Source organism: Hippoglossus hippoglossus, chromosome 12 (genome assembly GCF_009819705.1).
Source record: "Hippoglossus hippoglossus isolate fHipHip1 chromosome 12, fHipHip1.pri, whole genome shotgun sequence".
Lineage (NCBI taxonomy): Eukaryota > Metazoa > Chordata > Actinopteri > Pleuronectiformes > Pleuronectidae > Hippoglossus > Hippoglossus hippoglossus.
In genome coordinates this window covers 493,016-510,623 of record NC_047162.1, presented here as the reverse complement: position 1 = coordinate 510,623, position 17,608 = coordinate 493,016, and the positions used below count along the sequence as shown (strand labels likewise).

The window sequence follows — 17,608 nt, the reverse complement described above, 5'->3', positions numbered from 1 at the left end:
AAACGTGGCTCCAGAGGAGGATACAGCGGACATTTAGGCTAACGACATGGTGTAAATGATGCAGTTTCGAGTCTTATTGACCACTCAAGTCACATTCACCTATATGTTTCTATACAAAGCACTTGCCAAATGTTTTGATCATTTGAAAAAAAATTGAAATTGAAAAAGTTAAATTTGTATAATACAATTCTGGAATGTTTTTATTAAATAATACATTTCTCAGTTTCAGATTCAGATTTTATGTTTTCAGATAAAAACAATTTACATTTTCAAATCTTTTTTTCGGTTTTCATATCTTTTCTGTTCACGTTACTGAACTCTCCTCTCTCCTCTCTCCTCTTCACTGTCTGTTTCTACCTGTTGGAGTGAGTGGGAACAGGGCCTATGTAAGTGTAAACACTGCTACCAGACTAAGAGGACACTTTCAGATCAAATACATGCAGGCACACCAAATAATTGTTAGGCACTCCTGTACGAAAACTTCTACTATTCATCCTATTTCCCCCTATTTTAGTTGGGCAGGTTTTATGGCCTCCCTGACCTCAAGAGTCTTTCCATGTTGTAATCCCTCTGGCCTCTTGAGGGCAATCCCCTTGCTCCTCTAATCTCCTGGTGCCCAGATACCTGCACAGATTACAGATTCAAGCTTCGATTTCTAGCATGTGTCTACCCTGTCATCTACTTTACTCTTTTTAGCATACTCTCCTGTCAATTTGACTTCAACATTTCACACTCTAACCCTCTGGATTCCCAGGATTTAGATACCTCACATACATTAGGGTTAATTTACAGTGCCTTCCAAGAGCAGTGATATCACAAAGTGCCTCACCAAGGGGATACAATTATGCAAAGTAAAGCCTTGACAAGTTGGTCTACATGTGTTCACAGATCTTACACTCTGGACACATGTATTTCAGAAAATAGAATGGAGAATATCTCTTCAAACATACAAGGGATATTCTCCATCTTGTCCTATGTTCTAAAATACAAGGATTGTGGAGAGAAAAAAACTCCCTCATTAACTGGAAGAAACCTCTAGCAGAGCTAGACTCAGTGTGGGTGGCCATCGGAGTCGACCAGTTGGATTGAGCGGAGAAAATTGGGGTAGAGAGGAGAGGTGGGTGGCAAAGAGGGGAGAGAAGAGAGAGAGTGGTGGGGGGTTGGGAGAGAGGAGAGAGACCAGGAACAGTGTCCACAGTATCCACAGATCTTAAGTCGTGTTCAAAGGTTTTGGAGCCACAACTCAAAAGTTTATTTTTGTCATGGTCTGCACTGTGGTCGCCCCTCACTCCTCTATGTGTTTGTAAGTATGAGAGAGAATGAGAATGAATGTGCACTGATTGGTATGTGTGAGTGTGTGTGTGATTGGTTTGGCAAGTTTGGACATTTACAACTATTTACAGAACAGCCTTAGAATTGAGATTCAGATCAATGTTTTTGATCACAATAGTAAGAGAACTATTCAGAACAAGTTTTTTATAAACTTAAGTAAATAAACTTCAATGAATCAATGAAAACAACACATGCAGTATTAAGAAGTATAAAAGGCCCCATATTTTACATCTTTCTGGGATTTAATTCTAGGTTTTGGTACCCCTAAGATGATATATCAGTGGTTTAAAGTCTTAAAAACTGCTGCAATGTGTATTACCGTGTCCTTTCTTCTGCCTCTCTCTGGAGCTGCAGACACAGGTTTTGGCCTGCCTCTTGAGCCCCTCCTCTTATTGGCTGACTGTCCTTTGAGTGACACGCGACCAGGCCTATCACCAGTCTCATTCTGGCGCATTCACTCTGGTAAACACAGCTGAAAGTCACGTTATGTTTGCAGCTATAGAAGACCAGCCACATATTTACAGTCGGTTACAACAGGATGTTTCTGAACGGTAAGTTACACCGTCCTCATGTTTGTTCAAGCTTTAGCAGGACAGTCGGCCAATGTAGGATTAACGTCCCGAGTTACAGTACGGAGTTTCACAATGGAGTTTCAATACGGAGTAACGTAGACTTTACTCCGTAGTGAGCACACCGACACGGCACTTCAGAAGAAATAAAGCGTAACCGGTGGTCTTGAACAGTAACGTTCTTGGGAGGAATGTGCACGGACACATTCTCTTCCTTGCATCCATCCATGCTGCAGTGTTTCTTCAATGTTATTTGTTGTGGTTAGCCTGTGGTAGCTAACAAGCTGCTAGCTCAGCAACAAGTCTGCTTGGTGTCGCGTTCGGTGTGGAGGGGTGGTGATGGTGGTGGGGAGCGGGGGTGGTGGGTTCGGAGGCCGGATTGGTACTGGCTGGGTGGGGCTGAGAGACGAGTGCGATCCTGAATGACTCATACGGGGGAGGAAGTACGAAGCAAGACGTTTCAATAACATATTTCTTGGAAGGGACTGAGTGAAAAAGTCCGCGGAGTGACTGTTTTCATACTTTGAGGGTACCTACTGACCCCCTCAAGTAATCACGGATAGTAAAAGCCAAGAAAATGTATTTTACACAATATGGGCCCTTTAAGTAAAATGCAGGTTTTCATACTCAACATACTCAACTCAGCGAGTTTTCATACTCAACATTTTCTTTTTTATAGTTTTTTATTTTTTTACTTTTTAAAAATTACCTTTAAACACAGAGATGTTTGTGTGTGTACCTGTACCAATTTTTATTTCTACACAAAGTAAAACACAATGTTAATTGTGTGGGTATGTGTGAGGAGTGCTCGCTCTGTGTGCGTCTAGCCAGGCGTGGTGCACTCTAACTCAGCAAGTTGGGCCCCCGCATGCCGCCTGGCTCTCCCTCACTCACTCGGCTGGTGGAGAGGAGCGCTCGCTCCATGTGCGTCTAGCTGGGCTGGGTGCACTCTGACTCAGCCAGTGGAGCCCCAGCATGCCGTCTGGCTCTCCCTAACTCACTCGGCTGGTGGAGACCAGGCTGGGAGCACTCTGACTCGGCCAGTGGAAGCTGAGAATATATGATCATAGATAACGATGTTACATGTTAGTATCCCTGTGGACAGAGTGGCTGTGACAATGACAAGATTGTGTTTTGTGGCACTGCTGGCGTAGCAGCAGTGAATTTTTATAGGCTCTCTGTAAGGCAAGAGCTCTGTGTGTGGCTGGCTTATCAAGGAATGATGTGGACACAGCTATCCAATGATGATTTTCATTCATCACGAGTACAGATTTTGACACATTTTACTCGGATGGTACTCGTGCTCGTGAAAGTACATTATGCGTACCGGATACTCGTTTCATCCAAGTATTCGGCTCAACCCTACTAATTATCTGCATAAGTATAAGAACCCTAGTCTTCACTCCACTCATCGCCAGATAACATGGAAGTATCATACAGTATTGACTCACATTCTGTGGTTTATTCTAACATTTGGTTCTAACATTCTTTGTCTCGGCCTGTCTTAGATGCTAATCGGCAAGACAGTTTGTTTGCCTGCTTATCTGCACTGCTTGAATCCTACCTGTGGTTCGTCCTGTCTGCCTGTCTCCTGCCTAATTGGTTTGTCCATCGGCACGCACGTCGAGTCTGATGCCCTTCATCCTGTTTCCTGCCTGTGTCCTGCCGATCACTCAGTGGAAGCCCTACCGGTTTCAACTCCTACAACGCCGCTTCGCTCATCCACACTACCCTGCTTACTAAGCCAAGCACAATAACCACACCAAAGACTTCCACATACCAACCACTGTAACATCACTGAGAAAACCCAGCATAGTGTCCTGACTGCTGAGGGCTAAACGGACCGTCTGATTGTCCTGTAAGTTGTCAGAACCCTCTGCTAGGCTAACACGAACAGGCTTTCTGAGAAGTCTACGAGGCATTACGTGGACTCGCCCTCAGCGTGATGGAAATCAAAACTCAGCTTAGATCCACCACCACACCTTCTCCTTCTTTCTATGCTTCACCACCAGCCATCTCTCTCTCTCCCTAGTCCCTTGAACTGTACATTTCAGCACTGGAACATTACGACTGTAATTTAGGAGAGTGTAGCTCCTCTCTCCTCCAATGCTCACTCGTATTAGACACTTAATCATCCAACAGTTTTAGAATAGCCTACATAATTGGCTTACTCATAGGGAGGACAGAGACTTGGGGAGAGGCCATTTGAAATATTCAGCTAATTCGGTTTGACTTATTTCTGAGAGGAAGAGGGTTTCTGATCACATGGTTAGTGGTAGTGAAGCAAGCAGTTTATTATTATGACTCACACAAGGATCATTAAGCATTGCTTCATATTCCATTGAATCCTGCCCACTGGGAGCAGAGTTCGGATGGAATGACAGCTTCTTACAGGTAGTGAATCAGGCAGATCCGAAACTAAGTCGCTCAACGAACTGAACTCCCTAGCCATTAAATTAGACATTAGGTTAAGAATCTCCCTCCTAATTGTCTAGGCTACCTGGGTGGGAGAAGTGGTTTGTTTGTACTTGTTTCATTTTATGTCTGTTTTTCTTTTTCAATGTGATTTACTAAAAATGTGGGAAAAAGATGGAAGTATTGGATCTTTAAACTCTGTATGTCATGCTATACACTTCCTTGAATAAAGTATGAGGAAGAAAAAACAAAGAATCTCCCTCCTCAAAATCTCCCCTGCTACTTCAGAATCACACAGCTTGGCATCTCCCTGTGCCCCATCAGTACCAGCTCGGACACCGGAGAGACTTATGCACCTGGGTCGGAGTCAATTGACCCAAGCAAACGGTGATAAACCACTTCACCCCCGCATCAATTTCCGTGGCCTCAATTCCATAACTATTAAGAATAATTTCCAACTGCCCCTCATCAGCTCCACGTTCGAACCCCTCCATGGTTCACCAGACTAGACCTCAGGTACAGTAGGTCAGGCCTCAGGACTCTTTAAGTTGAGTTATTTGGATCTATTTGTTTTGCTTAAAGAAATAAAGATCCTGAAACCCGAATGGTTTGTCTCTGGCTGCTGTGGTGAGTGCCCAGTGGCATGGTGATTTGCCACAAGCACACAACACTGTTATTGTTTTCATTGTAACTACTCAGAGCTGATAACTGATGCTGCACAAGTGTTCCTGGTCTCCCTCTCCTCTCTCAAATTGGGTATGAAAACTTGTTAAGTTGAGTATGTTGAGTATGAAAACCTGCATTTAACTTAATACTTCCTAATACTGCATGTGCTGTGTTCATTGATTCACTGAAGTTTTATAAAAAAAACTTGTTCTGAATAGTTCTCTTACTGTTGTGATCAAAAACATTGATCTGAAGCTCAATTCTAAGGCTGTTCTATAAATAGTTTTCTAATAAACAATAAAAATAGCAACGTCTGATCAGCACATATCCATGTCAGGCTTAAAATACCAACTTTCGGTTAGGCCCTGCCCACTTCCGAGTACAGATACGGATACAGATAATTTAGTTGGTTGAACAGATACAGTTACAGATACAGATAATGGTGTACTCGCTCATCCCTAATTTGGGGGAAAAAATATTCTGACTTAATCGTGGGGCCGAGATAAATAAGGAGATATGAATCTGTTCTTTTCTAACAAGACCTGGTGAACTGAACTGAAGATTTTCATCTTCAGTTCAGTTCACCAGGTCTTGTTCACCAGGTCTTCACCAGGTCCGTTTCACTTAATCACATGATGTAGTCTCTATAATGGGCTTTAGTTTGACAAACACTGTCTGCACTGACTCTGAGTACACACTGTGGGGGAAACGTTTGCAATTACTTATCAATAAAAACACAAGGACCAATTTTCGTGCACCATGGCACACAGACCATGACTCTGCACATTCGGTCCAATTGGTGACAGAATGCGCCTGGTGCATCTGGAAACAAGGAGAGATAGAGATGTAGTGGGTGTGTTAGCAGCGGGGAAAGACTTGACCGACCAGATGATGTTTTATACTTCCCTTATCCTTCCCTTTAAGCACAGTGCGTGCCACGCAACAGTGTAGAGTAATTTGGTGCCCTGGGTGCACTGCTCATGAGGGCACAATTGGCTACAATTGTATGGAACATTTAAACTAAAAGCTTTAGCTGTAAAACCATGGAACATGTGACACTTTTAATATGTAAAAACCAGTGTGTACAACGTAAGATAAAAATGCTAAAATATCATGATAATTTAAATCTTATCATACAATTGTAGAATAAAATTATTATTTTGAACAAGCATGTCAGTGGTCAAGGGTGCATAAGAGTGCTCTTGAGTGTGCATAGATTCTATTCTTACCTAATACCCAGATTAAAAAAAATACTGACGAAGGCCAGAATCTTCGTAAAAATTGTGTGAGTTGGTTTTAAGAAGAAATTTCCCCAAATTACCCATATCACAAATTAAACATGTCACGAAAGCCCTCCAGACATCACCCCTCCAAATCCCCCAAGCTCCTGGACCATCATCCAGCTTATAAATGTTATAATACATTTTATTCATACAGCACCTTTCTCACATAAAATGCAGCTCAAAGTGCTTTACAATAAAATCAAAGACATGAACTAAGAGATCAATAAGAACCCATAAAGCAAAGACTTAAGAAAAAATGTAATATAATAAAATAAAACAGATACGATTAATTAAAGGCAAGATCCTAGAAATGGGTCTTGAGTTGTTTCTTAAAACTATCAACAGAAGAAGCTTGTCTGATGTTTGGTGGGAGTTTGTGTCTAACCTTTGGTGCATAGCAACAGAATGCAGCTTCCCCAAACGTTTTATAGTTTGTTTTGGGGTTATTAAGCGAGACCTGAGGGAACGGTTTGGAACATATTCCGAAAAAGAACATATTCCGATAAAGAATCAGATATGTATGAGGATGCTGTACAATTAAGAGACTTGAAAACAAGTAAAATAATTTTAAAATCAATCCTCAGTGATACTGGAAGCCAGTGTAAAGAAGCTAAAACGAGTAATGTGATCTCCTTTCCTATTTCTCATTAAAACTCTGGCTGCAGAATTTTGTACAAGCTGGAGTCGATCAATGGATTTTTTCCGGTAATCCTAAATATAGTGCATTACAGTAGTCCAGGCGAGCAACCTGAAAGCATGAGTCAACTTTTTGCATCTTCCAGAGTGAGGTAAGGGAGGTACTCTTGCAATGTTTCTTAAATGATAAAAGGCAATCTTTGTGACATTGTTTATGTGTGAATTAAAATCTAGTTCTGAATCAAGTGTAACACCCAGGTTCTTTACTTTTGATTTGTTGTGATGCACCAGACTTCCAAGTTTGCTCATAATGTTTTGTCTCTGATCATCAGTACCAATTACAAGAATTTATTTTTTATCTTCGTTTAATTTTAGAAAGTTGTTGCTCATCCATTTTCCCACGCTGAAGAGGCAATTCATAACTTGGTTTGGAGCATCAGAGTTATCTGGTGCTATGGATAGATATAATTGAGTATCATCAGCATAACAATGATAGTTCACACCATAGTCACTAATAATTTTTCCCAGTGGTAACATATATAAGCAAAATAGTAATGGACCAAGAATGGAACCCTGCGGAATGCCGAAAAGGTTATCATGCTTTTGTGAAACATGTTCACCGAGGCTAATGAAATATGTCCTGTGATACCAATCCAACTTTCGAGTCTGTGTAAAAGGATCTTGTGATCTACTGTGTCAAATGCGGCAGATAAGTTGAGGAGCATCAGGATAGATGCATTTTTCTTATCTGCGCTCACTCTAAGGTAATTTATTATTCTCAGCAGTGTTTTGGTGCTGTGTCCCTTTCTAAAACCAGACTGAAATCTGTCCTGTATATGATTCATAAGTAGGAACTCATCCAACTGATATGGCCTTTTCCAGAATTTTACTAAGGAAAGGCAGGTTGGAAATGGGTCTGTAGTTTTGCTCAAATTCTATGGTTTTCTCTGTTCTTCATGTGAGTTCTTACATTCTTTGTCTCTACTTGCCTCAGATGCTAATCAGCTAGTTTGCCTGTTCGCCCTGCATAAATCCTTTCAGCTGGTTTGTCCTGTCTGCCTGTCTCCTGTCTGATTGGTTCATACATCGGCACATACGCCTTTTCTGAAGCCCATCATTCTGTTTCCTGCCTGTCTCCCGCACTGATCTGAAAAAAACTTTCATTAAACCTTTACTCACTGATCATCGGGCCCGGATCTAGAAGTGGGCATGGGTTGGCAAGGCCCCCCCAAATTTCTACCCTGCCCACCCAATTGGTCAACTTTATACTGTGCTATTTGAATCTGCCAATCATGTTTATTTCATTCGCCCTGTTGGAATTTCCTGATGTCTGAATTGCTGGTTGGACTTAGGGCTGGGTTTAAAAAAAACTATTCTCTGATTAAAATGTATCTTTATTTTAATTATCCTATATCGATTCATAAGAAGGGTGGATCGATCTTTTAATATAAACTTTTTCCCATGCGTGACCCCATTGTTTACATAATACGAACAAAAACATTTTAGCTAGTCGTGTCTATGCTCTTCTCTCATCTCCTTTCCTGGAGCGAGGCAGAGTGGTCACACACAAACACACACACATACACACACAATAGTATGTTTCATTTTTGGTGCTACTTTCATGTGCGAAAAACCAAAAAACTACACAGAGGGCAACCAAGCCAAAGTCTCCCAGTGTACACAGTTTGTCCATTTCCTAAATTTTTTTTTTTTTACATATTTTAAATTAATCACACCTGTATCATTCAAAAATATTTTGCAGGCTTAAAAAGTTCGGTGGCACTAGTCTGTGCATTGCAGGCTGTCAGCCCAACCCTAACCTGAGCCAAATGTTAAATATTTATTCAGAAACAATTTTTGTTAACAGAGTCCATTTTATGTATTGTTTTGGTTGTTTGTGGTTTGTTTTAATTATATTTTATTTATTTAGGATATTATAATATGTTTAATTCTAATTCAAATGTCAGGCTGTATATTCTTTAGAACTAAATGCTCTTTGCTCTTTGTAAGGGTGATTATTATTATGCTATAATATTATCATTATATCAGTGGTATGAAACGGTTTCAAAGTGATGACAATAATATGATTTATCACAATAATTTCTCTCTCAACAAAATTTGACAGGCCTACCTTAATATTTTCAATAATGCACAAAGTGAGAGGTTTTGAACAATATACATCTTTAGTTCTCTGAGAATTTCTTTCATATCCAAGCAAAAGTGTTATTGTACAATGAAATTAACTGAATCGATATTGAATCGAATTGGAAATTGAATCAAAACCTTGTGAATCAGAGTCTAAATGATTTGGAAAATCAGTGGCGATACCGACCCCGAGTTGGACAGTATAACTACGAAAGACCCTGTTCCTTGTTGTCATTCTGCATGCATATGCATATGACTAATCATATGTGACAGTGGAAGTCTATTAGTATTCTTATTAGTATTCTTCTTCTTATTAAATCTTGTTTTGTTAAAAATTGCTGTAGTGTTTGTTATAGTGTTGTGTTAAATAGGTATCGTTGCTGGTAGTTGTTTTATTTTACTAGATAAATAGCTAGCAAGCACAGCTACCTACAGTATTTAGCATTTGACATTTTGCCAAAGTTTATCAACACTCACTCAGTTTAAATAAAATCAACCTGTAGGGATTTGAAGCAAGCAGGATAAGCTTCCTGCTTAGAGCAACCTATGACATCCTTCACTCACACCAAAACCTACAGCAGTGGCTGAATGAAGGTCCATCCTGCCCACTATGCTCAACTCCAGCTACCCTCAGGCACATCCTCACTGGTTGTAAAATAAGTCTCTCCCAAGGTAGGTATACGTGGAGACACAACCAGGTACTCAAATGCCTTGCAGCAACAATAGAAACAAAGAGAACTGCTACCAATGCCTTGCCCTCCAAAACATCAAACGCAGTTAAAAAACAACATTTGGGGGGGAACAGGGACAGAGAGGGCCTCCTCCAACTGACCACTCCTGGTCCACCAACATTTCCCAGCCAGAGACTGGGAAATGTTGGTGGACGTGGGTCAGGGGTTAACAGTCCCATCACATATTGTCACTACCCCCTAAGACCAGACCTGATACTCTGGTCCAACACCCTGCGCGTCATCTACTTCGTATAATTGACAGTACCCTGGGAGGATAATGTTGATGAAGCAAATGAGAGGAAAAGTATTTAGACATTGCATTTGAGGTAGAGCATTGTGGCTGGAAAGCGATGGTTTGCCCTGTGGAGGTTGATCTCAACTGGGCCCCAAGATGCTAGGGACATGCATCCAGGTCAGATCAACCTGTGGTGGGCCTGCCTTAGAAGATGGTGTCTTTTGATTAAAAGGCTGAAACACCTGATGACCTTAAGGAACACAACTGAAGATATGTCCCTAACATCTGCTGATGGTCACTACCATCAACTATCATCAACTGGTGGTAGGCATTAATTAGCGAGGTAAAACATACAAGGGATATATTCTCCATCTTGTGAACAGTGCTTACTTTACAAAAGGCATAGAGGTAATGATGTCTGATCTACTGAGCGGGCTGCATGGCTTTCATAGTACTGCCATACAAGCCAGTTGCCAGTCAGATCTGCCTTCAGCCTCAGCTTACACTCAAGTTCGGCCTGTATCATTGATTACAAGGCCAAAACACTTGATGACACTAAGGTGCACAACTGAGGTTATGTCCCTAACATCTGCTGGTGGCCGCTAACTCCTGCGAACATCTATTGGCAGATGGTAACTTAAATTGTGCAGAAGACCTTCAAACGTACAAGGGACATTCACCATCATGTCCTATATTCTAAAATAAAACCTGGTTAGATAATGCTAGACTTAAAGTAGTCAATGGTCTGTATTTATATTGTGTTTTTCTAGGCTCGATGACCACTCAAAGCGCTTTACAGTGCAGTTTTTTTGCCACATCTTTGGGCAGCATGCAGAGTCAATCGGACCAACAACCCTTCGCTGAGCCACAGCCGCCCTGTGTAAATATACACATATATATATTTATGCAAACCAATAATATAAGTAAGTAAATTAAAATGACACCATATACACGATAATAAATCAAATCTAATCAAACATCAACTGTTGAATATTCCAAAAGTCCAACAGCATCAGTAATAAAAATAACTGCAATGCACATGCTTATGATTCCTTCGTGTCAAAATGCACCAATCACCCCTTCATCTATTTTCTGAATATAGTGAGAGAAATAACATATAAAGCACATTGCAAAAAGAGTACCATAGAGTACCAGTATCTCTGCGAGCACTGATGACGTTCCTGAGACATGCTCCTGTTAACTGTTTAAGATTAGAATTAACAGATTGGAAAAGCTCCTTATCCTAATCCATTAAATTTAAAAAAACATATTGTTTTGTTTTATCTATAAGCATACTGTAAGGATGTGTGAGGTACAATGTTTCTTGGGCATGTAACCTGTACATGAGGATTATACTGTAACTTGAATCAACAAGCAATTGACGAGTTTACCATCAGGAATTAGAATCTGACATTTCCTTCAGTGCTTCATTCAGTTGAGATGATCATCCAAATTGAAACTTCAACTACCCTGAACACAAACATAAATAGCTGAACTGTTAATTATAATTAATTATACTCACCCCATTTGAACATCATCATCGTAAGCAGCACTGTCTTTAGATTCAGATTCAGCTCCATGGTAAAACCAGTGATCCTTAATAAGAAAGACTACAAAATTATGTGTTAATGTTGCCCTGTGGTTAGAGGCTGGCATGCTACATACTGCCCATGCTTGGGCTCAAACAGACAGCCCTCCCTGCTCTTGACTTAGCCAGTGTAATCAGCCATGAGAGCAGAGAGTCAACAGCAAAACATGAGCTGGACTAACACCTGCTAATACTAATGCTCATTCACCAAGACCTTTTATATTGGAATATATATCCCAAATTTGGAAATTAGATATTGTCAGTGAAGGAGTAAAAGGAGAAATTGCACAAAACAGAGTATTAAAAGAAACATAGTACAAATTAAAGATATTAAAAGAAAAACACTGACTAACAAGCTAAAGAAAATCTTAAATGTATTTCACATTGTATTTCTAGATTCTTTAATTATACTTAAGGATTTTGAGATCAAAGACAATAATTTAGGTTTCAGTGTAAAAGGAGTGACACATCTAACAATTGAATGCCCCCGCGCAGAATTCCTTTTGTCCTTTCAGCAAAAAAAAAACAAAAAAAGATCCATCTATAGAAGAAGCACCCTTTTACCAGACTGCATAGCTTCATCTTCAAAGAAAAACAAATATATCTATTTTTGTGAATTGGAGCATGTATTATAAATTATAATAAAACCCTTTATGTAAGGATCAAATTTAAAACAAGAATAATATATTGTCATATGTCACTCTTATTATTATCATTATAACAACCAGTGTGACTGAGTTTAAATATAACAGTTCCAAAACTGTTGCTGGTCTCGCATATAAAAATATGATAAAAAGGATAAAAACTTACCAACCCTACCTTGAATAAAACCCAGTTTCCCTGTTCGGTCTTGAGAAATCAACTGTGAATTGTTTCTGTCTATATATGTTTACCCTGTTCAGGTGTCGTATTCCTCACACGTCTCTTGCCCCAGCCCTCCCATGACCTTTAACAGAATGACATAGAAAATAAATGGATGCATTGACATCAATTTTATATTTTGTGAATGGATGAAATGAGAAATAATTACTTCATAGAGACAAAGCAGTTTCGTTCTTTAGATCTTGACGATCTCAACATTCAAGATTCTGCACACAGCAGTGCAGAGAGATGTCCGAAAACATGCAAGATTTGAAGGACAAATTTGAGTATATTTAAACATACTAATTTAACTGAAAGCATATTGGATTCATCATTGGAATCCTCAATCCACTGGATGTCCTTGTATACCAATTAGCCGGTAGCATTGTGTTGTATTTATAGTGTGCAGTCCAGTGGATCCAGGCCAGGTTTTACTTACAGGCTCATTAGTGTCTTCAGCTGCCCTAGTGGGTCCTTTGTAGTGTGGGGCTTAGTAGTTAGACATCCATCACTTGGCTGCGTAGAGACCTGTTACTCCCTGAAATCCCTCCATCCCCCACCTCTTCCTAAACACCAGCTGTGCCTGACACCCCATGGCAAGATTTGCACCCATAAACTTGCATAATGATGCACTTGTATGAATAAAATCAAGACTTAACCCATAGGGCTATGTTTAAAAAAAACGTCCTTTTTGCACCTTTGTGAACTAATATGTCTATTCCCTAAAATAAATTTTAAATAAATGAATACTATTTTTCGCTTTATATATAAAAAAAAAGACTTGTATAGACTTGTATACCGAATATAAATTTGCATTATTTTAACCCTTTAAATGCCAGTTTTAAAAATGTTACTCCACATTAGTTTTGGAGGCTTAACACAGTCTGGTATATGTGACTGATAAGCAACAACATTGACTTTTATGCATTGTTATTTTTTGTGTATGTCACATTTTAAAAACGCTGCCTTCTCAGCAATTTCGAGGACAAAACTTTTCCTCTCCCTAAAACTGCTATAATACACTAAACATGGTTATATTTTTTTCTCTTTTAATGACTTAATTTATGAACAACGTAAGTACTGTCTAAATATGAATTCATTTTCAATATTTTAACCCTTGTGAAGTTTAAGTGTGTATAGCCTCTAGTGGTGAAGCTTATACTGCAACCAGCTGAACAAATTACATTATCTTACTAACTGTTTCTTCTAATCAATGTTGTAAATACTGCTATTTTGTTGATGCGTTCAGTTACACGCGGCATCTATTGCACTTCTCTCAGTCCTGGGAGAAGGATTTCTCACATTGTGATTTGTGAATATGGGCTATACAAATAAAATTTGATTGAAGGAATTATTATTTGTCTTCCCGCTGACGAATGAAATACATGTTTGGTGGCCTTAACTTTTAATCAAACTAAAATTCAGATGTATGAGATATTTACGTGTCAAATGGTTTTCACTCATGGGTATGCCTAACTGACTTGATGGCATCCCCTAAATAGCAGCCCCTGCTGCACGTTTTACCAAAATGCATATTTATCATGCCCAGATGTAAAAAAAGTGTAACTGACCCATGCTCCAAACCCAACAGGAAGTCAGCCATTTCGGATTAAGTGGTAATTTTTGGCGATTCACACACATCGTACTTTAATTAATTTAATTATTTAATTATTAAATATCTGAACAGGTCCCCATTTTCTAAGTAATGGAGTTTTCTCCTGTTCGAACTGAACTGTTTGTCCCATATTTGGCTCAATATGTTTCCATCTAGCCTGATACTCAGTGGAGCAAGAATAGACAAAGTATTTCAGTTGAGCAGCGTAATAGTACTCTCTGAGGTTTGGCAGTGCCAGGCCTCCGTTTTCCTTATCAATTTGGAGAGTCTTAATGTTTACCCTTGACCTTGCTCCTGCCCAGATGAACCTGCATGATGAATATCTGCTTATTCCCGGCTATAAACTGAGATTCTGGGATTCTGACTGGTAGTGATAAGAGGTACAGCAACCTCGGCAGGACGTTCATTTTCACGACCTCAATTCTTGAGCTAAAATCCATTTTCTTAAATCTTTCTGTAACCTGTTATTTATTATATTGTAGTTTCTTCCATATATTTTGATTATTTCCTGAGTGATAAACACTCCCAGGTATTTTCTTAGATTTTGCCTCCTACTTTGAATGATACTTCTGCCTGATTGACTTGCATGGAATGTAGTTAAGAGGGAGCACTTGTGTTTTTGTGATGTTCAATTTATAACCTGACATCCATAATGGTCTGTATGGTCTGTATTTATATATCACTTTTCTAGTCTTGATGACCACTCAAAGCGCTTTACAGTACAGTTTTTTACCATTCAGCCATTCACACACACATTCATACAGTGCATCTTGTCATAAGTTTGGGGAGAGTTGAATCTGGATTCTGGAGAAAGGTAATAATATCATCAACAAAAAGTCCTATAATATGTTCCTCTTTTGCTATATTGACTCCTTTCAGCTCTTTATTTTGTCTAATAGCTTGGGCCAAAGGTCAATGAATATTTCAAAAAAGGAAGGGCTGAGACAGCAGCCCTGGCGATTCTAGCGGTGGGATCTGTGGTGGCAATTTCTGTGAATCAAGCACAAAGTCAAACAATTGTCTTTCGGTAAGTGTAATCCAACATCTGCAGATGGACCCACAGTACACATCACCTGAATGACATATACAATGAGCAAAGAATAGGCATGAGAGTTTTGTTCTTATAACCCACTGCCCCCTCACATTGGGTATCTTATTACCCTCTTTGATGTTTTATTAGGGTGGGAGACATCCTCTCTTCATTTCTGGACCAGACCCCTAGAGTGAATCATTTGTGAGATCCAAACCATTTGCTCAGAGACACCATAGACATCAGGATTCAAGAGGCCATAAATTGAAAGTCCCTGAGCAATAATCGTAAACCGAAAGTTAAAGTTAAACAATCTGGTCAATCCTCTACATACACGTCTGTTCATCCAATCATCATTACACAAATGCAAAAAAGACAAAAATGTTTACTGTTAATATTACTGTTGAATATTGAGACAGAAATGACAAGGAATGTTTAGAACAGAAAAAAGACTGATTAATAGTTATAATTAAAAATAAGGTGATAGATTTTTGATATTTGCCATCATATTGTACACGTAATTTAAAAAAGGTTTGCAACTGGGGGGGTCCCCGCCAGAGGCTTATTCTATATGGGGTTCCTTGGCATGGAAAGGTTTGGGAACCCCTGATGTAAGATACATGTAGAATTTGTATCTTTTTTGTAGATAGCACAGTGAAACTACAGATTATATATAAATTGTTTTATTTTAAATGATGTGTAAAGTGTAAACCAAACTTTAGGATTAGTTGTTGATAACTTAAAGTTGCAGTGTGTAGAATGTAGTGACATAAAGTGGCGAAGTTTCATGTTGCAGCTGAATACCCCTCACCTCATCCTCCCCTACCAAACATGAAAGAGAACCTGTGGTAACCTTCAGTTTTCATAAAAACTCAAAGGGTGTTTAGTTTGTCCAGTCTGGGCTACAACAAGAAACATGGCGGCCTCCATAGAGAGGACCCCCCCTGATGTAAATCTAAAGTATTTCAATATAAAGGGCCCATTCTAGGGTAAATAAAACAACAATTTGTATAATTTTGATGAAACACACTCATGAAAACGTCACTAGGATTATTTTATATTAAATTTCTGTCAATAGATCCCTTTCACCTAAATCTTACACACTGGACCTTTAATATTACTTATTATTATATAAACTAATAATTGTATTTATAATTTAATCTGATTAAAGAATATATCTTGCTGTTTCTTAAGCTTACTGTCAACTTAGTATTTATTGGAATGTAGTCACATTTGTTTTATATATGTATAGTACAATAAAAAAAAACTTTAATTTTATTTTTATTATATAATTTATTTACCCCTTAGCCCTTGCAATAAACAGTATGTCTATCATTAACTGTTTTGCACAGTTATACAGTTATACAAAATAAAATAAGAACTTTAAGTTTTTTTTTAACTCATTGCTATTACAGAGCACATGAAGTATAACAGTATGTACAAACAAAACTGTACATAGCAGAAATACAAATACAAAGTCATAAGAAAAATGTAAAAAGAGAAAAAAGAATCAATGTTCTTCATCATCAGTCCATATCAAATTAATCCAAAACACAATAGGCCTATATACTGTAATAAAACACAAAAGATGACATCTTGATGATCTTTGATTCCCATTTAGTTTGTCCAAGTGCCCGGCTCGGTATGAATGTGCTCTTTTAAGTGGGGAATGCTTAGATCCATGGAATTAGACGTGTAATCTATCATCAAATGGTAATATCAAATAACGGGAATAACATTCATGCTCACTAAATGACACAACGCATGGGTGATGATATAAACAACATGCGACTACGTGGTTTACGGGATTGCAGAGTCCATAGCAATCACCATAGCAACGATAAGCAACGTTGCAGTCCTGACATTTTCTGGCAAGATCTGAAAAAATATTCGTAATAACTAATAAAATATAGATCATAGGCATGAACTGGGTGAAGATTGTGAAAGCTAGAAATCTTATCAAAATGCATTTTAATGCCCAAACTATGTTATAAAATTACATTTTTATCTGAAAATACAAGGAATGTCGGCAATGTTTTCGCAAAAACGTAGGCATCTCACAATTTGAGAGGCCAGATTGTGAGATTACCACCAAGAATGCAGGACAGACTCAAGGATGCAGTTTAACAGTTTAATGAAATGGAGAATAATGGTGGGAATCACAAGTCAGACAGTGTTGGGGTTATTGATCCTTTTAATCTCAAACGGGCCAATGTAACAGGGTGAAAGTTTGACTCTGTCTTAAGTGGAACGTCTTTGGAGGATAACCAAACTTTCTGACCTGGGATTTAGTTCAGCGATGCGATGCGTCTGTTTACGGATGCGGTTCTGAGCAGGGCGGCTCGGGTCTCCCTCCAAACTTGGAGATGGGACTGGACAGAAGGTACTGCAATAACTCTCTTCTGAGTTGGAAATAGTGTTGGTTGGAAGTTGTGAGCGTACTCAATCCACCACAGCTGGGAGCTCAAGGAGGATGGATTGGTGGAGGTGACGCAGCGAAAG

At 39.0% G+C, this 17,608-nt stretch overlaps 1 protein-coding gene across 1 annotated transcript in view; it reads right to left on the bottom strand.

The window, feature by feature from the left end:
- The window catches only part of crb2a (crumbs cell polarity complex component 2a), a 90,866-nt gene extending 79,123 nt beyond the window's left edge, over positions 1-11,743 (bottom strand). The window contains exon 1 of the mRNA XM_034602715.1: positions 11,535-11,743. Coding sequence (XP_034458606.1) covers positions 11,535-11,592 — 58 coding nt within the window. The 5' untranslated portion in view covers positions 11,593-11,743. The remainder of the gene's footprint in view (positions 1-11,534) is intronic.
- Between the last annotated feature and the right edge of the window lie 5,865 nt (positions 11,744-17,608).